This window comes from Artemia sp. Qi Xiang Cuo, chromosome 17 (assembly GCF_049724085.1).
Source record: "Artemia sp. Qi Xiang Cuo chromosome 17, ASM4972408v1, whole genome shotgun sequence".
In the NCBI taxonomy this organism is placed as follows: Eukaryota; Metazoa; Arthropoda; class Branchiopoda; order Anostraca; family Artemiidae; genus Artemia; species Artemia sp. Qi Xiang Cuo.
The window spans coordinates 6,047,725-6,069,422 of record NC_142810.1 but is presented as its reverse complement, the minus strand read 5'-3'; the positions used below and the strand labels follow the sequence as shown (position 1 = coordinate 6,069,422).

Here is a 21,698-nt window from a genome sequence, read left to right as displayed (position 1 = left end):
ATAAAAAAAATTTTTTTTTTAACTGAAAGTAAGGAGCGACATTAAAACTTAAAACGAACAGAAATTGTTCTGTAGATGAAAGGGACTGTCCCCTCCTCAACGCCTCGCTCTTTACACTAAAGTCAGAGTCTTTCTCACAACTCTATTTTTTAAAACAATAAAAAAAATTAGCGTAAAGAGGGAGGCGTTTAGGAGCGGACAGCCTCCTAAGAAAAATATTAGAAAAACACAGATTTCAGGTATGAATAGCCACAAGATGGGTCCAGAGGCAATTATTACTAAACATCTTAGGAACAACTGGGGCAAAAAGGTACAAGATGAAGTTTTGAGGGGACATGAACAACTCCATCTGGGTCCCAGTCCATAGGACAGTCAGATAGAGAATGGTTTCCAAAAGTAGTTGAATGTGAGCACTGAGAAAGCGCTAAAAGGTATAGTTGCGGGGGTTGGGGGGTAGCTACTAACTGGAAATGGGAAGAGTATCTTCCAGGGGTCGTTGTTCTTAAAGAGTAAGCTTGAAAAGGTAACCACAGATGGCCATGAACGGCCATAGCCAGTTATTGGCTGAGGAGTCTGACTAACATTTCTGGTATCAAAGAGGGAAAATTTTATTTTTACGTCCTATTTTTACGTACTTAAAAAAAAGTGCGAGAAGAACCCTTCTGGAATCGAAACCGTGCTTCTCTCTCTTTTTTTTTTTTTTATTGATTTGTAACTAAGGACTAACGGAAAAGCAGCAAAGCATTTCATTACAATAATTAATATTATAATATTAAATTAATTACTAAACATAAAATATTTGGCAATTATGTTACTAAATATTTTAGACATTGATGGGTTTACTTTAGACGTTTTTTTATGCACCGAAACGAAGACAGACAGGGAATAAAAAAAAAAAATTGAAAACAAAAGGTACAAAGAAAATAAAATACCTAATTGCATACTGACCGATTGTTTACTGCTTGCGTCATCGTTTCGGATTATAATGAAAAGCAATTATTTCTTAACCACTTTTATTCTAGCAATTTAAAAATATGCACTTTTTGTAGAATCTTGGCATTGAGGCTAGTCCTAAATTTTATGCCAAAAAAGTAACATTTCAGCTAAAGTGCTCTTTTTCCAAGGATTTTTAGGATTAAAAGGTAAAATTTAGAGACTTTGTGATCAGGGGCGGATACATAATTGATGTTGGGGTGGAGGGGACAGCAAAGAAGTGTGGACTTTCTTATATACTTTTTATCCCATTCCAATAGCCCTTGTGTTTGAGCAGTTGTTCTTAAGGAATTGAGGGCAAAAAGTCAAACTTCAAACCTCGAATTTAAATTTTTGCAATATTTTTCTGATTGAAAGGTAGTTTCCTATTAATTCAAGTCTGGGAAGACGAAAAATAACATCAGAATCGGGAACTTCAAGTACTTAGCACCACATTTCCGCATTTTTTCAATTATGTATTATATTATTATAATACCACAAATGGTATTTTTACCCCTTCTGACCTCCCCTAGGGTATAAACAGGTTACTAAGTGATGGAATTTTTCAATTCTGATATCATTTTTGGTCTCCCCAGATTTGAATGGGAACGACCTTTCAATTCACCAAATACTGCACAAATTAAGATTCTGATTCCCCTTCCCCCTCTGACCTTGCTTAGGTGAAAATTGGGTACCAAGCGATGGAATTTTCAAAATCTGATGTCATTTTTGGTCTCCCCGGACTTGATTTAATAGGAAACGACCTTTCTGTCTAAAAAATATTGCAAAACTTTAAATTTTATATCCTTCCTTTATTTCCTCTTTTCCTTGAAAAAGGAGTATTTTTGCACGACTGATGTTGACTGATTTTGGATATGTTGTGAAGCAAATTTTTCTGAGCATTTTTGTGCCAAAAACATTTCTAATGTTGCTCAAATGTTGGCTTAAAAACGTATTTTTAGTGTTTTTAAGATTAAATCTATATGATCCAGACTAAAAAAGACTAAAAAAAGACTAAAAAAGACTAAATCTCTTTGATCCCAGAATACATCATATGTGGGCGTGGCTACTACTCCCTATGTCAATCCCGGTTCTTTTTCTACATTCAAGTTTAATATTCGCATATTCGTGTAACCTTGCTTTGATGACGATCATCACATTATAAAAATTGTACTTTAAAGTATTTGCTAGGAGGGGGGTTCTAATATCAAACATGAATTATTGGGTCTTAACTTCCACAGTTTTGTAGGTGATTTCTTCAAAGAAATCTTTTTTGTTGGGATATCTCAATCAATGCCAAAAAGTTCTTCAAAGAAATCTTTTTTGTTGGGATACCTCAATCAATGCCAAAAAGAGATCAGTGGGAAATCCCCCCCCCACCTTGGGAACCGAAAAGACGTGAAAAATGGATGAAAATAGGAAAATTCAAATCTAAATGTCGGTAAAAACAAAGCTACTGGTAGCACACCCTTCCTCTTCCTGGGAAGTGACCTGGCAGCACTCATGATGTGCCAACCCCTCAAAATTTTGTGCTGGTAAGAGCATGGCTCTTATCTATTATGGTAGACAAATAATTGTGTCTGGATTACAGGGGAGCTGTCACCCTGCAGCAACCATATTACAGGCTTATTCCAAAAATATTTCCGGAGTGAAGGGAGATTAGAAATGAATTCCCCCCGCCGCAACCCACAAAACTCTTTCAAATTTTATCTTTAGACTAACAGAGAGTTAGAACATTTTGGGGGAAGGCCCTTTCGGAGGTTTCAGGCACACTCCCCCTCCCAATTGCGAAAAGATCTACGACCCTCGTCTATACCAGCTGACGCTTATACACCGCTGTACAAAGAATGCACCACAGTGTGGCAGTACTGTCAACGAAAATGGAAATTTCGATACAGAGTTTTTCAATAATTTTAGTCAATTAGCTAGCTATCTCATAATTTTTCTTGATAGCTATCTGGCTTTCTTTGGGCCGAACTGTCGCTTTGCGCAACAAAATACCAGAAAACACCCGTTTGCTATGGCAAATGTTTTTTGCTGGTTAATAAGGACGCTAAAAATTTTAATTTCTGTTTGAATAATCTTAATCTTAGGACAGTGATTCGACGCGATGACACGGGGGCAAATGACATTTACCCCTGGGGAAGTAAAAAAAAAAAGATATGTGCATCCGTGATCTCTTTCTCGGGAAAACAATACATAATATTTTGGCAATTTTATCAACAGGGGTTTAACACCCCTTTAGGATTGTTCTGTGATATACACTAAATTTAATTTTTTTTTTTTTTTTTAATCGAAATTACTTGCCCGTTTGGTGATGTTTTCCTTCTTTATTGAAAATCAAGAAAATTCTCATGGGAGAATAGCTTTGGAAGGTAACATTAAATTCAATGAACTTTACACATTTAGAATTAACATATAAATCCATTTCTTTAATGTATACATTGTTGTCAAAGCTGCTTTTTTAGCTTTTAGGTTACTATTAGCATGAACCGCTCCTTACTTAAAGTTCTTTACCTTTACCACAAACTGTTTGATTTATATTTTTGATATCGTCAAAAAATTTTGAAATATGATTGATTGGACTGTGCTCCTATAAGTAAACAATTCAAATATTTCAATATTTACCTTCTTTCCCAGAAATTATGAAATAATAAGTGAACTATCAAAAAAGATACGAAAGACACTTCAACATATACTTTGAATCTTCTTTGATTTATTTGTGATTACTTCGCAAACTGATCATTCTCAAAGTGGCAAATAGCTTAGGAAAATCTTGTGTATAAGGATCTAGGATTTCCAGTACAGAAATTCCATAAGGTAAGGCAACCATCCAGATAAGGCATGAGTAGGTTTGCAAACTGACCATTCTTAAGGTCACAAATAACCTTGGAAAACGTTACAATCTCACAGGAATTTCGCTGATGAAATTCCATAGGTAAGGCATTAGTCAAGGCAAGGCATAGGGAAGTTTTCAACCTAATCATCCTTAAAGTCGCGAATTGCCAAGGAAATGTTACAATTTAGGAACCAAGATTTACGCTTCAAAAACCTCTTGGGTAAGGCATTGAGCCAGGTAAAGCATACGGAAGTTTGCAAACTGATTTTCTTCAAAATGGCAAATAACTAAGGAAACTCTCAAAATTCTAAGAACCAGGATTTCCACTACTGAAACTTCATAGGTAAGGTAACCACCCGGGTAAGGCAGGGATAGGTTTGTGAACTCAACGTTCTTAAAGTGGCAAACAGTTTAAGAAAATGTGACGATCTTACAAAATTTTCACCGATGGGATATGATAGGTAAGGTAATTGTTCAGGTTAGGTAGTTTGCAAACTGATAATCCTAAAAGTGAGGAATTTCTAAGGAAATTAAAATTTAAAAGCTGTGATTTAAGCTTCAGAAATTTCTTAAGGAAAGCAATGATCCAGATAAATCATGAATAAGTTTGCAATCAATTCGTTCTTAAAGTGGAAAATAACCTCGGATAATGCTACAGTCTCGCAAAATTTTCACTATTGAAGTCTTATAGGTAGGATAATTACCCAGGTAAGGCATAGGCGAGTTTGAAAACTGATCATCCTTAAAGTAGTGTATAGCTAAGAAAATATCATAATTTAGAAACTGGGATTAATGCTTATGAAATTCCTTACATAATATAATGATCAAAGTAAGGCATAGGTAAGTTTGCAAACCGACTGTCCTTAAAGTGGAAAGTATCTTAGAAAACTCTTTTAATTTAAATAGTAGAATTTCTACATCTGGGAAAGCATAGAAGCTTCCCTTCATAGGAAATTCAACAATTCTGGGTTATTAGTGGAGACGAGTCAGCCTAAGCGAAACATCACAGTTTAGGAACTAGGATTTCAGATTCTGAAATTTCATCGGTAAGGCAATAATCCAGGTATGGCAATAATCTAGGGGAAGGTGGAAGCCGCACTCTTTCATATAGATCGAACACTCAAATAGAAGACTAATACGCAAGCATATTTTTATTATTATTAGTGTTGTTTGTGAGTAGAATGGCCCCTATTGATCCCACGAGAACCACGTGGTTTATGGTCCTTATTTGGGCATAGAGTCCCTAGGGGAAATGGATTTCTGAGAAATTGATTGCGTAATCAAAGTGTGTCAATGACCTAAATTTCCAAGGGTGTTGATGTTGTTGTTGTTGTAAGTGCACGCTCTCAGCGCATGTCAAGGTCAATGTTGTTGTTGTTGTAAGTGTACGCTCTCAGCGAATGTTATGAGTTTCAATGTTGTTGTTTTGGACATGTACATGCTCAAGGCGTATGTCATGGTGTCCAAAAATAGGAAACAGCATTTGTTGTTGTTGTTGTTGTTGCTCGAGGCAAATGTTATGAGTTTCCAGGAAACAGTTAGATCACGTGTTTCCTTCTCAGCCAATCAGAGGGATGGTTACATATCCTTTCTCAGCCAATCAGGGGGCTTGCTTACACGTCCAGGAATTTGGAACACCTGTGCGGTCGACCTCAATTCCCCTATCGTGAATCAATAATTCCCCTTAGAAACAACAAATTAATTCCCCTTTCTTGACAGATCAATCAACCAGACTTTAAAAATTTTCGCCTAGAAACGATTCTCCAGGAATAGATCCAAGTCATTAATGTCTTTGCCTCGGAAACAACTCTACTGGTCGAACTCCAAAAGATATTAATAACCAAACGCCATGGGAACAATTCTCCAAGAAACATCTTAGCGATGAATTGTTTTAGCGCGGGAATCAGGTTTCTTTGTAATTTGAAATGTGTCAGCGCAGGGATGCCAAAAACAAAAGGAACACGCTGAAATTACGTTTAGGGATTATTTGGGCGAAGCCGTTTTAGCCATTATAGGGAATTATTTCGGCGAAACAGTTAGAGACATTTTAAAAGATGATTTAAAAGATGATTTTAGAAGAGAATTTAAGGGTAAAACTCTGTGGTCGTTATAATACACAAGTTGTATTTTAACAGTGTCGTGAGGTACCCTACCCCAACCCCAAAGGCTCCTCATACCCCACCCCAACCCCGAAGGAAGCCCCCGGTCCCCAAAGGTCCACCGGGCTCCCAAAAGACCACCAGGATCCCAAAGGCCCCCCCGGACCCCCAAAGGTCCTCCCCCGGTCCCCAAAGGTCCACCGGGCTCCCAAAGGACCAATCGGCCCTCAAGTGCCCCCCAGACCACCAAAGGCCCGCCCCGGGCCCCCAAAGGCCCTCCCCCAGTCACCAAAGGTCCACAGGGCTCCCAAAGGGCCACCCGGGCCTAAAGGGACCCCCAGACCCCCAAAGGACCCCCGGCGCCCCAAAAGCCCCTGAGCCCCCATTTTTTAATACTTTTTTATGGCTTTATTATATCTTTTCAGAAAAATTTATTTTCTTAATGTCCATCCTAGACCCATTTTACAAATTGAAGTACCCATCCTTTTCACCCACAACTTTACTATACTGCTTTTTGAATGCTCCAACACCAAGCAATACTTTTCAATGGCTTTTCAGAACAAGTTCTTTTCTTAATGTCCCTCCTAAATCCATTTTACAAATTGAAGTACCCATCCTTTACACCCACAACTTTACTATACAGCTTTTTGAATGCTCCAACACCAAGCAATACTTTTCAAAGGGCATTTCAGAACAAGTTCTTTTCATAATGTCCATCCTAAACCCATTTTACAAGTTGAAGTTCCCATCCTTTTCACCCACAACTTTACTTTACAGCTTTTTGAATGCCCAACACCAAGCAATTCTTTTCAAAAGGCATTTCAGAACAAGTTCTTTTCTTAGTGACCGTCCTAAACCCATTTTACAAATTGAAGTACCCATCCTTTTCACCCACAACTTAGTTATAGAGTCTTAGCTTAAAGTTTTAGTTTGGTTTAGTTCTATTTTAGTTTAGTTTTAGTTAAGAGTTTTGAGTTTTTAGCTTAGAGTCTTAGCTTAAAGTTTTAGTTTGGTTTAGTTTTTGTTAAAAGTTTAGAGTTTTTTTTATCTTAGAGTCTTAGCTTAAAGTTTTTGTTAGAGTTCTAGTTTAGTTTAGTTTTAGTTAAGAGTTTAGAGTTTTTAGCTTAGAGTCGTAGCTTAGAGTTTTATTCAGAGTTCTAGTTTAGTTTAGTTACAGTTAAGAGTTTAGAGTTTTAGCTTAGAGTCATAGCTTATAATTTTACTTAAAGTTGTAGTTTGGTTAAGTTTTAGTTAAGAGTTTCGAGTTTTAGCTTAGAGTCTTAGCTTAGAGTTTTTGTTAGAGTTGAAGTTTAGTTTAATTTTAGTTAAGAATTTGATGTTTTACCTTTGAGTTTAGTTAGAGTTATAGTTTAGTTTACTTTTAGTTAAGAGTTTAGAGTTTTTAGCTTAGAGTCTTAGCTTAAAGTTTTAGTTTGGTTTAGTTTTAGTTAAAAGTTTAGAGTTTTTTTTTTAGCTTAGAGTCTTAGCTTAGAGTTTTTGTCAGAGTTCTAGTTTAGTTTAGTTTTAGTTAAGAGTTTAGAGTTCTTAGCTTAGAGTCTTAGCTTAGAGTTTTATTCAGAGTTCTAGTTTAGTTCGGTTACAGTTCAGAATTTAGAGTTTTAGCTTAGAGTCATAGCTTATAATTTTACTTAAAGTTGTAGTTTGGTTAAGTTTTAGTTAAGAGTTTCGAGTTTTAGCTTAGAGTCTTAGCTCAGAGTTTTTGTTAGAGTTTTAGTTTGGTTTAGTTTTAGTTAAGAGTTTAGAGTTTTAGCTTAGACTCTTAGCTTAGAGTTTTAGTTAGAGTTGAAGTTTAGTTTAGTTACAGTTAAGAGTTTAGAGTTTTAGCTTAGAGTCATACCTTAGAATTTTACTTAAAGTTTTAGTTTGGCTAAGTTTTAGTTAAGAGTTTCGAGTTTTAGCCTAGAGTCATAGCTTAGAGTTTTTTTGTTAGAGTTCCAGTTTAGTTTAATTTTAGTTAAGAGTTTGATGTTTTACCATTGAGTTTCAGTTAGAGTTATTTTTTAGTTTAGTTTTAGTTAAGAGTTTAGTGTCTTAACTTATAGTCTTAGCTTAGAGTTCTAGTTTAGTTTAGTTTTACTTAAGAGTTTAGAGTTTTAGCTTAGAGTCTCAGCTTAGAGTTTTTGTTATAGTTGAAGTTTAGTTTAGTTTTAGTTAACAGTTTAGAGTTTTTTTGTTAGAGTTCTAGTTTAGTTTAATTTTAGTTAAGAGTTTGATTTTTTACCTTTGAGTTTCAGGTAGAGTTCTAGCTTAGTTTAGTTTTAGTTAAGAGTTTAGAGTTTACCATAGAGTCTTAGCTTAGAGTTTTACTTAGAGTTCTAGTTTAGTTTAGCTTTAGTTACAGTTCAGAATTTAGAGTTTTAGCTTAGAGTCATAGCTTAGATTTTGCTTAAAGTTATAGTTTGCTTAAGTTTTAGTTAAGAGTTTAGAGTTTTTAGCTAAGAGTTTTTGTTGAAGTTCTAGTTTAGTTTAGTTTTAGTTAATAGTGTAGAGTTTTAGCTTAGAGTCTTAGCTTAGAGTTTTTAGCTAGAGTTGAAGTTTAGTTTTAGTTAAGAGTTTGGAGTTTTACCTTTGAGTTTCAGTTAGAGTTCTAGTCTAGTTTACTTTTAGTTTAGAGTTTAGAATTTTATCTTAGAGTTTTTTTGTTAGAGTTCTAGTTTAGTTTAGTTTTAGTGAAGAGTTTAGAGTTTTTTAGCTTAGAGTCTTAGCTTGGAGTTTTTGTTAGAGTTCTAGTTTATTTTAGTTTTGAGTTCTAGTTTAGTTTACATATAGTTAAGAGTTACATCATGTAACTCTTAACATGATGTAACATCAGTTACATCAACTCTAACAAAAACTCTAAGCTAAAACTCTAAGCTAAAAAACTCTAAACTCTTAACTAAAACTAAACTAAACTAAAACTCTATGCTAAGTCTCTAAGGTAAAACTCCAAACTCTTACTATATGTAAACTAAACTAGAACTCAAAACTAAAATAAAGTAGAACTCTAACAAAAACTCTAAGCTAAGACTCTAAGCTAAAAAACTCTAAACTCTTAACTAAAACTAAACTAAACTAGAACTCTAACTAAAACTATAAAATAAGACTCTAAGGTAAAACACCAAACTCTTAACTAAACTAAACTAGAACTCTAACAAAAACTCTAATCTAAGACTCTAAGCTAAAAAACTCTTAACTCTTAACTAAAACTAAACTAGACTAAAACTCTAAGCTAAGTCTCTAACGTAAAACTCCAAACTCTTAACTATATGTAAACTAAACTAGAACTCAAAACTAAAATAAACTAGAACTCTAACAAAATCTCTAAGCTAAGACTCTAAGATAAAATTCTAAACTCTTAACTAAAACTAAACTAAACTTGAACTCTAGATAAGACTAAGCCAAAAAACTCTAAGCTAAAAGTAAACTAAACTAGAACTCTAACTGAAACTCAAAGATAAAAATCAAATTATTAACTAAAATTGAACTAAACTTCAACTCTAACAAAAGCTCTAAGCTAAGACTCTAAGGTAAAACTCTAAATTCTGAACTATAACTAAACTAAACTAGAACTTCAACAAAAACTCTAAGCTAAAAACTCTAAACTCTTAACTAAAACTTAAGCAAACTATAACTTTAAGCAAAACTCTAAGCTATGACTCTAAGCTAAAACTCTAAATTCTGAACTGTAACTAAAACTAAACTAAACTAGAACTTTAACTAAAACTCTTAGCTAAGACTATATGGTAAACTCTTAAATAAAACTAAACTAAACTAGAACTCTAACTGAAACTCAAAGGTAAAAAATCAAACTCTTAACTAAAATTAAACTAAACTAGAACTCTAACAAAAAAACTCTAAACTATTAACTAAAGATAAACTAAACTTCAACTCTAACAAAAACTCTAAGCTGAGACTCTAAGCTAAAACTCTAAACTCTTAAGTAAAACTAAACTAAACTAGAACTCTAAGCTAAGACTCTAATGTAAAACACGAAACTCTTAACTAAAAATAAACTAAACTATAAATCTAACTGAAACTCAAAGTTAAAAAATCAAAATCATAACTAAAAGTAAACTAAACTATAACTCTAACAAAAAAAACTCTAAGCTAAGACTCTAATCTAAAACTCAAAAATTTTAAATAAAACTTAGCCAAACTAAAACTTTAAGTATAACTCTAAGCTATGACTCTAAGCTAAAACTCTAAATTATCAACTGTAACTAAACTAAACTTAAACTCTAACTAAAACTCTAAGCTAAGACTCTATGCTAAAACTCGAAACTCTTAACTAAAACTAAACTAAACTATATCTCTAACAAAAACTCTAAGCTAAGACTCTAAGCTAAAACTCGAAAATCTTAACTAAAACTTAACAAAAATACAACTTTAATTAAAATTATAAGCTATGACTCTAATATAAAACTATAAATTATTAACTTTAACTAAAATAATATATAACTCTTAATAAAACTCTAAGATAATAATCTAATATAAAAACTCTAAAATCTTAAATAAAACTAAACTAAACTATAACCATAACAAAAACTCTAAGCTAATACTCTAATCTAAAAAAAAAACTCTAAGCTTTTAACTAAAACAAAACCAAACTAAAACTTTAAGCTAATACTCTAAGCTAAAAACTCTAAACTCTTAACCAAAAGTAAACTAAACTAGAACTCTAACTAAACTCAAAGGTAAAACATCAAATTCTTAACTAAAATTAAACTAAACTTCAACTCTAACAAAAACTCTAAGCTAAGACTCTAAGCTAAAACTCGAAACTCTTAACTAAAACTTAACCGCACTACAACTTTAAGTAAAATTATAAGCTATGACTCTAAGCTAAAACTCTAAATTCTGAACTGTAACTAAACTAAACTAGAACTCTGAATAAAACTCTAAGCTACGACTCTAAGCTAAAAACTCTAAACTCTTAACTAAGACTAAACTAAACTAGAACTCTAACAAAAACTCTAAGCTAAGACTCTAAGCTAAAAAAAACTCTAAACTTTTAACTAAAACTAAACCAAACTAAAAATTTAAGCTAAGACTCTAAGCTAAAAACTCTAAACTCTTAACTAAAACTAAACTAAAATAGAACTAAACCAAACTAAAAATTTAAGCTAAGACTCTAAGCTAAAAACTCTAAAATCTTAACTAAGACTAAACTAAACTAGAACTCTAACAAAAACTCTAAGCTAAGAGTCTAAGCTAAAAAAAAACCTCTAAACTCTTAACTAAAACTAAACCAAACTAAAACTCTAAGCTAAGTCTCTAAGGTAAAACACCAAACTCTTAACTATAACTAAGTTGTGGGTGAAAAGGATGGGTACTTCAATTTTTAAAATGGGTTTAGGACGGACATTAAGAAAAGAACTTGTTCTGAAATGCCTTTTGACAAGTATTGCTTGGTGTTGGGCATTCAAAAAGCTGTAAAGTAAAGTTGTGGGTGAAAAGGATGGGGACTTCAACTTGTAAAATTGGTTTAGGATGGACATTATGAAAAGAACTTTGTCTGAAATTCCCTTTGAAAATTATTGCTTGGTGTTTGAGCTTTCAAAAATCTGTATATTAAAGTTGTGGGTTAAAAGGATGGGTACTTCAATTTGTAAAATGGGTTTAGGAGGGACATTAAGAAAAGAACTTGTTCTGAAATGCCATTGACAAGTATTGCTTGGTGTTGGAGCATTCAAATATCAGTATAGTAAAGTTGTGGGTGAAAAGGATGGGTACTTCAACTTGTAAAATGGGTTTAGGATGGACATTAAGAAAATAACCTGTCCTGAAAAGATATAATAACGCAATAAAAAAGTATTAAAAAATGGGAGCGCAGTGGCATTGGGGGCGCGGGGGGGCCTTGGGGGGACGGGGGGGACCTTTTGGGGGGGGTGGCCCTGGGGGAGCCCTGTGGACCGTTGGGGACAGGGGGTGGGCCGTTGGGGGCCGGGGGTGGGCCTTTGGTGGTCTGGGGGGCACTTGAGGGCCGATTGGTCCTTTGGGAGCCCGGTGGACCTTTGGGGACCGGGGGAGGACCTTTGGGGGGCCGGGGGGGCCTTTGGGATCCTGGTGGTCTTTTGGGAGCCCGTTGGACCTTTGGGGACCGGGGGGCTTCCTTCGGGGTTGGGTTGGGGTATGAGGAGCCTTTGGGGTTGGGGTAGGGTACCTCACGACACTGTTAAAATACAACTTGTGTATTATAACGACCACAGAGTTTTACCCTTAAATTCTCTTCTAAAATCATCTTTTAAATCATCTTTTAAAATGTCTCTAACTGTTTCGCCGAAATAATTCCCTATAATGGCTAAAACGGCTTCGCCCAAATAATCCCTAAACGTAATTTCAGCGTGTTCCTTTTGTTTTTGGCATCCCTGCGCTGACACATTTCAAATTACAAAGAAACCTGATTCCCGCGCTAAAACAATTCATCGCTAAGATGTTTCTTGGAGAATTGTTTCCATGGCGTTTGGTTATTAATATCTTTTGGAGTTCGACCAGTAGAGTTGTTTCCGAGGCAAAGACATTAATGACTTGGATCTATTCCTGGAGAATCGTTTCTAGGCGAAAATTTTTAAAGTCTGATAGATGATGTCATTGGTTGATTGATCTGTCAAGAAAGGGGAATTAATTTGTTGTTTCTAAGGGGAATTATTGATTCACGATAGGTGAATTGAGGTCGACCGCACAGGTGTTCCAAATTCCTGGACGTGTAACAAGCCCTCTGATTGGCTGAGAAAGGATATGTAACCAGCCCTCTTATTGGCTGAGAAGGAAACACGTGATCTAACTGTTTCCTGGAAACTCATAACATTTACCTCGAGCAACAACAACAACAACAACAAATGTTGTTTCCTATTTTTGGATACCATGACATACGCCTCGAGCATGTACATGTCCAAAACAACAACATTGAAACTCATAACATTCGCTGAGAGCGTACACTTACAACAACAACAACATTGACCTTGACATGCGCTGAGAGCGTGCACTTACAACAACACCAACAATAACACCTTTGGAAATTTAGGTCATTGACACACTTTGATTACGCAATCAATTTCTCAGAAATCCATTTCCCCTAAGGACTCTATGCCCAAATAAGGACCATAAACCACGTGGGTCTCGTGGGATCAATAGGGGCCATTCTACTTTTGTGATGTCAAGATATTTGCATTAACCAAGCATCGGATATAGGGTTATAAATTGTATATAGTATGGCATCGGAAATTTTTGCAAATGTAAGAGAAAAATGAATTAATTAAAGGTTCTTTTTTTTGTCCCATGTTGTAATGTCAACTTGGTTTTTCCTGCTTCTCTACTTTCTTGGTTTCTATTTATTGCTATTATTATAATTACTAACAGTTTTTTTTACTGTATGCTAGTTTTTATTCTCCTTCATCTTCATTTCATATGTATTGTTTGATTAAGGGTATTATTTGTGGTTCTTTTAATGCTTTATTATTGTGTTATATGGCCCACAACAAGCCAAACTTCTTGGACCGAATAACTTATTTACGTTTTTAATAGCGTTTGTAATTACGTTTGTAACGTTTGTTTAAAATAATTGAATGATTGAAAAAAATACAGCATCTGATTAGCAATTGCCCCACCCGAAGAATAAAAGCTTTTCAGAAAGGATTGTAAATTACACACACTGCTATAATAAACGCATCGTAAATGGTTCATATTTTCCTTTCGACACCACAAACCTTACGAATAAAGTATTATATTTGTACATACTATACTCCAAGAGCTCAACCCCCCAAAAAAACACAAAAAGCAAAGAAAGAAACAGAGCAAAAAATCATACTTATTAAAAACAATTTTTTGATTACTTTCTTTGAAAAAAAATAGTTGGACTGTCCTCCTATAAGTCAACAATTCAACTCTTCCAATATTTACATACACTCCAAGAAATTATAAAATAACAATTTGATTATCAAAAAAAGATATCGAAGACATTTAAACATATTTTATGACAGGCGTCTTCTTTGATTTGTTTGTGATTAATTTGCAAGTTAAAATGGGAAATATCTAAGGAAAATCTCACAAACCAGGAACTATGATTCACACTTCTGTTATTTCATAGGTAAGGCAATGATGTAGGTAAGGTAAATAATAGAAATGTATTCTTCTCTCCGATCTTCCAGTACAAGAAAATGCAGGCGACTTTGAAGAAAATTATTCTTTTCAAAATCCTGGGGGATGGGTAATTCTTTGTTTTTACGATTTTTCAAGAGAAAATACCAAAAAAGCCATTTTTCAATGAAAGAACTAAAAAAAAGGTCCTTTCAAAATCTAGGCGGGATCCAGAGAAAAATTCCTCCTTCCCTCCTTCCCTCCCCCTCTCCATTTGATGCACCTGTCTTATCTTAAAAAGTGTACGTCGGCCAATACTAAACCAACTAATACTACTATCCAACTAACACTTCCAATTACTGCCTTTTTCTTCTATTTGTTAACCACTTTATCAAACTTGAACATATAAAGGGAGAGGGTGACTTAAGATCTCTTTGGAATGTACTTTGGCTTTGGATTATTTTCACAAGTTCTATTTTCCTAGGTTGAGGCATATATATATATATATATATATATATATATATATATATATATATATATATATATATATATATATATATATATATATATATATATATATATATATATATATATATATATATATATATATATATATAATATATATATATATATATATATATATATATATATATATATATATATATATATATATATATATATATATATATATATATATATATATATATATATATATATATATATATATATATATATATATATATATATATATATATATATATATATATATATATATATATATATATATATATATATATATATATATATATATGTGTGTGTGTGTGTGTGTGTGTGTGTGTATGTAATATGTAATTTTTGCCATGGCTGTAACAGAGTGGTGCTATACATTTTATTTTCTAGTTGGCCATAAACAGATGGCGTCATGTTTCTTTCGTTTATTTTTCTTCTTTTTTTTGCTGGGTCCGTGAGTCCCGTATCTTCTGAACTGAGTTGACTAATGGGCTCTTATTTTTCTTTTTTATCGTTTGATTTATTTTGTTCTTTTCTTCGCTTTATACCTGTTCTTTTGACCATGGGGCCCACTAAGGAGGGGGATATATTTTCGTGTTTTTTGTCGTTGTACATATATTAATCGTAAGTAAACTTTGATTTAGTCTCTATAGGTCATCCTATAACCTGATCAACTATATCCCAAGGACCTCCGGAAACTATTTCAGGGATACAAAACTTCTCAAATTTATTTTTACCCATGAAGAAGACGGCTCTTAGAAATACTAACAAGCCATCTATCATTTGAAGAGTCGACTTTAACCTCTCTGTTTCTTATGATTCCTAATCGCTTAAATTCAGCTTTTTTCTGGCCTGTTAACAAATAGGTTTAAAATAGCGGTTTCATATTAACTAACTAAAAAAAACTTGTTCTAAAAAGGTTTATTTCAAAGAAAAGTAAAAGAGCTAAATTTTGCCAAGACGAGCAGATTAAATTCAAATAATAACTTTTGATAAATTAGACCTTAAACAAACAAAAATTATAATGAATAAATCTCTTAAAACGAACAAAAATTACTACAAACAAAAATAAGGCAAACGCCATCTAACCCATCTAATCACTTTGCTTGATTAAAAAGACGTTTTTCGGTGCCTAAAAAAGGATAAGGAGAAAAGAGAATATCAAAAGAAATACAGACTTAAAAGAAAAAATTCAAGAGAATAAAAAAAAACATCTAAAAACCTGCAGAAATTTCAAAATAAATATGTAACTGAATCAGAAAAATAATATGTAACTGAATCAATCCTGTCCAATACGAAACAGATTTCCCCCAGAGATTAAGGTCTATAGAAAAGGCTATAATAAGTCCCACCCATTATGTATTTAGATAGGTCCAACCGTTAGAACTTTTTCTTGAGGTGAACTCGAACCAAAAACGTGTGTTTTCAGACAGGAATTTCTGAATTTCCCCGGTGGGTCCTTTGAATGGATCCCGAAAAGTGGAAGATTCATTCTCCCTCATCTTAAGTAAAGGTATGTCCTCAGTTTTCCTCTTAGGTATCGTTAGTGAGGTATATTAACGTGGTGGGTACATACGGGAAGGGTAGCAAAATTCTAATGTAGACCAAAGAGTATGGGTAGCTTATAATAGTGGGAACTGACGCCAGTGTTGACAAAACACCAATCAAATCTAGCGTTTGACGTTTTTTGGCCTTTTTTTCAAAAAGATGGCCTTTTCAAAGATGGATTTTTTTGGCCCTTTGTCAAAGATGAGGTAAAATGGTGAAATTAATGTAATTTACAAAATTAGTATAGAAATAAGTACCTGATCTCAGTTTATGAAAAAAAACACAATGCTGAAGTTTGGAAAAATGTCAAAAAAACACCAAATATTAGATGACCCGTCAACACTGGTGGTTTTATCGTCAACACTAGTGCCAGTTCCAACTCTTATAAATTGCCGATAGTCTTTGATCTAAACACAAAAAAAGTAATTGTGAAAATACTTCACTAATTAAGGTGTTTACGAGGACCCTGAAAGTGAAAATATTTACAAGCTTTCCCTTAGCCTTTCTTCAAAAATATCTGATGAAATATTTTTACAATCTACTGCTATTTGATAAACACTTTTAATTAATCATGCTATCAAATAAAGTTAGGTAATATTTAATAAAAAAGCGAATTGCGCAATTTTTTACTACTACTAACTAAGACAAAACCCAAATTTCAATGTAGAATTTTATATCTTTATTGAACTGCAAGTATTTTGCTTCGTGTTTGTAGTTCTGTGCTAAAAAAAAATTGCGACACTTTTATTCAAGAAAACAAGATAACGATAAAAATTTAAAACATCTTTGTCTCTTTCAGTCAGTTATTCAGTAACTGTCACTTTAGTTTAATGACACGTGAGCAACTGCCAGTTTTTAATGACTATTTTAGGCTTTTAGTGTAATTTTCTTAAATTCTAAAATTTAAAATTATAGTTCTAAAACGTAAAATAGTATAGCCCAAAAATGCGAAAAATGTTAATTTAAAATGAAAACGTTTAGTCCAAAATCCCATCTCAAATATTTCCCGCCAAATCTAAAACTGATACGACTTTTGCTTAATGGCTTCTATTTCACCATTCCTTGGGCCCAAGGCCTTATCTAGGAGGTGGGGGTCACCCTTAATCCTCGAATTGTTTTGTCCGACTCAAATTTTGTCAGAAAATACATATTAATAGATTTTTGATGAGTCTTCAAAGTTCTTTGGAAACCCCCACTCACCCGAACAAAAATCCTGGCAATGGCCTTGCTTGGGCCCCTCCAGATATCCTATGAAGGGTACTTTCATAAGTAGGAGGAAAAAGGTCTGAAAATATTTTTTTCTTAAAGAACGCTTACCAAATGCTTAGAAAATGTCACAAGATGTTTCACCATTTATTGCACACGTTTTCTAAAGGAAAAAAAGTGAACTAAATCAGTTTGTTTTATTGTTTTTTTTTCTTACCTTTTACCAGAGAATTAACGTGTTTCTAATAGAATTGTAACGTGTTTCGAATTACTTACTTGTCCAGTTTCGGGATTTATGGCAAAAATACCTTTCTAAGCAAACTTCATTTAATATTTTGAATTTAAATAGAGGAGCTGGGTGATTTTCAGATACTTAATTTTCAGAAAACTGAAAACTTTCGGAAATGTTCAACTTGCCCGTTGTGCGTTGATATATTAGAAACTAAGTATTTTCCCGAGGAATTTCCACGGGGGCATGGGATTCCACAGGGGAGATAATCCATGGTGACAGAATTTCTGCAGGAGAGGGGAATTTTCTGGGGGTAGAACTGTCCGTGGAGGGACTTTGTAAGCACTTCTAAATTGAAAAATATAATCAATATTAATACGATGGGTCAATATTCCAGAGGAAAAATTTTCTGTGGAAAGAAATTTCCCGTAGAATGGAATTTTCCCGGGGGGGGGGGCTTCCCTAGAATTTCCTTTCTTTTGAGATCACTGTAACCCACAATGGGTAAGCTGTGAAGTTTCTGACCCCGAAGACCTTCAGAAATTTTCAGGAATTTAGCTGGTTCCCAAAAATTTTAGTCCCCTGGCTCTATTAGCTTCTTTATAGTATCAAAGTAAGTTTTCCAGAAAACGATTGTTTACTTTTGGCAGCGTATGTACTAAAAGTCAATTTCTAGGTTTTGGTTTATTCAATGATGGGATCGCAAATATGCCGGAAAATTATGCGTGTAAAAACAATTCTAGTGTATAATTGTTTAATCCTTCATAATTTCATCATCTTGATCAGTCAAAATTCTTGATACTTGGCCGCTTATATGTTTCGGTCTGCGTTTCTTGATTTTCCGATCAGACAGCATCAGATCCTGATCAGACCTCCTGCTGTCTTAGGTTTTCTGGCTGGGTATTCGGCACCAAGCGCCACCCATTGTGCAAGCATGCCTACGGCTCCATGTTCCAAGCCCCCAATTCAATCACTGCTCTATCACATATACCTTCAAATCTACCACCAATTTTACCTCATTTACCTTCAAATTGGCTTTGTACCCTCCACTTTAAGTCGTGAATTCTAGGCTCTCGCCTATTAGCCTCATTTCAACCTCATTTCAACCTCATTTCAGAGGCCATTTTACTTAAAACTCTTTCTATTTAACATAATTGTGTCTCTGTGAAATTACAATGCACGTTCGTGCACAAGAACGGTAACTGTAACATGGAGTAAAATAAATGTCTATTCTAATGTGTTTGCTGCATCATACATACAAAGTTGAAGCATGTAACTCCAAAACAACCAACAATTTTTCCTTATTTACCTTCAAGTCCGCATTTGTACCCTCCACTTTAAGTCGTGGATTCTTGGCTTTTGCCTAATAGCCTTATTTCACGGTAATTTCAGAATAATTTAATTAAAACCTCGGATTTTCTTCCTAATTTCGCTGTTTGATTTTATTGCCCTCCTTTTCTTGAGCGCTAATTTTCGTCTTCTTCCTCTTTTAACTAATTGTTTGTGTTTCAGAGTAACCAGAATGCGCGTCGTATCCAAGAACGGTGACTGTAATGTCGAATCAGTCCATCTCTCAACAAGGAGATTTACAGATTTATTTACAACCCTTGTAGACGCCAAGTGGAGATGGTCTCTGGGAGCTTTTGCTTTCTCCTTTTTTCTCTCTTGGACCACGTTTGCGTTTCTTTGGTGGCTACAGTGCTTCTTGCACGGAGATCTAGAACCAGATAATCTCCCTGATGGTGGTAAGTCGGATCGTTGTCTTGAAAACATAAGCATAACTAGGTGTGCGTACTGGTCGCTTTAGCTTTTACACATTGGCCTAAATCCCACAATTAATCACCTGTAGAGCGTCATAAGTCGCCAGTTCGCGTGTCACCCGATGACGTTGAGAGGATTGGCTGTAGTGAGAGCTATTGGTCTTCCTTTCTCTCTGGTGGCTGGTTTGTAAGATATGGTCTAGCTAGAAATCATATCATAACTAATTAACTATAGAGATTGCAAGTGTAAGTACTTATGCAGAATTCTTTGGGGGAGGAGACAAAAAAATAAAAAAATTGGGAGCAAGGCTAACAATATAAAAAGTATGTGATAACTTGAATAGGAAATACTGAGAAACAAAAAAAATAGGATTTTAGGGGGGTCCAGGCCCCGAGCATCCCTTCCCTATAATGAAAATGTATAAAGTAAGTGGTATATCTATCCATCAGGGGAGGGGAGGAAGTAAAGTGAGGTAATGTACCTTTAGGGATGAGATAAGTAAGAATATATGATTTTTTTTTAATATTCAAACTTTTTTAGTGTTTCCTTAAAATAGTGTCTTTGGTCTTAAGTACTGCCATAACTTATTTGAAGGGGAGAAAACTTTTGCAAAAAAGTTTAATGGCTTGGTCATTTGGATTTACCGAAATCCTGAGAAAAATTTTCATTAATTCCACATTGAATCTAGTTGTGCTAAGTTTTAAATGTTTTTTCAGCGTCGCCCAACTAAGGAATGTAAGACTAACGCTGTAGGACTAAAGTCGGTTCTTTGGTACCAACGCTAAAGTTTTCAGTACTTTTAAAAAGCTTCTTATTGTTCTAATTAAGCGACCGTTGCTTTTCAGGTGTCGTTCTTAAAGAATTGTGACAAAATTCAAATTTTAGCATAAAGTGCGAGGTGTTGAAGAGGGGGCAACCCCCCTCATATAGGAAATAATTTCTGTTCGTTTTAAGTTTATATGTTGCTCCTTATTTTCAGTTGAAAAACTTGTTTCTTTATGTTATCTCTGAAGATTTTTCAAATGATTCCAGGAAATCCGGCTCCACCTCCAGGGAAAATTCCCCCCCCCCACGGAAAAATTTCCTAGACGGTTCAATCCCGGTGAAAATTTACCCAGGACAATTATCTTTAACATCTCCACGCGTAAAATTGAGTTGGCAAAGAGAAAGGAAGACAAATAAAAATAATTTTGTATAGGTATTTTAGCAAATTCCCCCAGTGCAAAATTCCCCTGAAATTTCACCATCTAAAGCTTCGCATCCCATTGAAAATTCCTACTGTGGAAAATACCCCTAGCAGAAAATTCACCTATCCCCCAACCGAAAAATGTATGTATACTCTCCAATAAAAAATACTACACGTAAACAATTGGTAAATTTTATAACTCAAAGACCTTCCCCCAGTGGTTGTGGGGGGTCATATTATCTCCAGAGGCATAATTATTGGGCCTTTTAGCTATGCTGGATAAAATGGCTATCTCAAAATATTGATCAGACGATTTCGAGAAAAAAAAGGCGTTGAATGGGACCTAGTTGCCCACCAATCCTTGTGGTCACTTAAAAGGAGCACTAGAACTTATAATTTCTGTTCGAATGAGCCCTGTCCTGATATTCTAGGATCATTAGGTAGAAACGATCACTCCTGGGGAAAAAAACAACAAGTAGACACACATCCGTGATCTTTCTTCTGGCAAAAATACAAAACTCCACATTTTTGCAGATAGAGGCTTGAAACTTCTACAGTAGGGTTATCTGATACACTGAATCTGATGATATGATGCAATTGTGTCATTAAGATTGTTTGACTTTTAGGGGTGTATCTTCTTCAAAAATCAGGCAAATTTTTTCAGGCTCGTAGCCCTTGATGGGTAACGACTACTACTACTACTAAAAACTCACCGCAGCACCAAGCCGCCTGAGGCCAAAACAGCTACGCACGCTCCTCTTCCACCCCAGTCTATTCAAAGCCTCCCTTTTTACACCCGCCCACGAAGTTCCCAGTTCCTTGAAATCTTTCTTTATGACGTCCTCCCACCCCAAACGGGGACGACCTGCTTTCTGTTTAGCCCTAGACGGTTGGCCGAAAAGAACAATCTTCGGCAATTTGTCATCGTTCATCCACACAACTTGCCATGGGCGCTTCAACCTTTCTTTTCCTTTCATTGTAGCCCTAAAGAGCGGAGTTCAACCACATTTTCCGCATAGCCTATTGTTTGAAATACGGTCAGTCAGTCAGGTACCAGAACGATCAGTAAGCAATTTCTCTGGAAACATCTAGAAAATCTTCATGCGCTTTTCGGAGCGTCAATGCTTTAGAGCCATATTTCACCACTGTCATCACTGTAGCTTCTAATATTCTAATCTTGGTTTGCACACTTATCTTCCTATTCTTCCAGACTTTTTTTTAACTGTGAAAAAACACCCTGAGCCTTGGCTATTCTATATTTAACATCTTCAC

At 34.6% G+C, this 21,698-nt stretch overlaps 1 protein-coding gene across 1 annotated transcript in view; it reads left to right on the top strand.

The window, feature by feature from the left end:
- The first annotated feature begins 16,889 nt into the window (after positions 1-16,889).
- The window catches only part of LOC148941840 (G protein-activated inward rectifier potassium channel 2-like), a 39,103-nt gene continuing 34,294 nt past the window's right edge, over positions 16,890-21,698 (top strand). The window contains exons 1-2 of the mRNA XM_089103719.1: positions 16,890-16,924; positions 18,992-19,224. Of these exons, the coding sequence (XP_088959845.1) occupies positions 19,002-19,224 (223 nt within the window). The 5' untranslated portion in view covers positions 16,890-16,924; positions 18,992-19,001. The remainder of the gene's footprint in view (positions 16,925-18,991; positions 19,225-21,698) is intronic.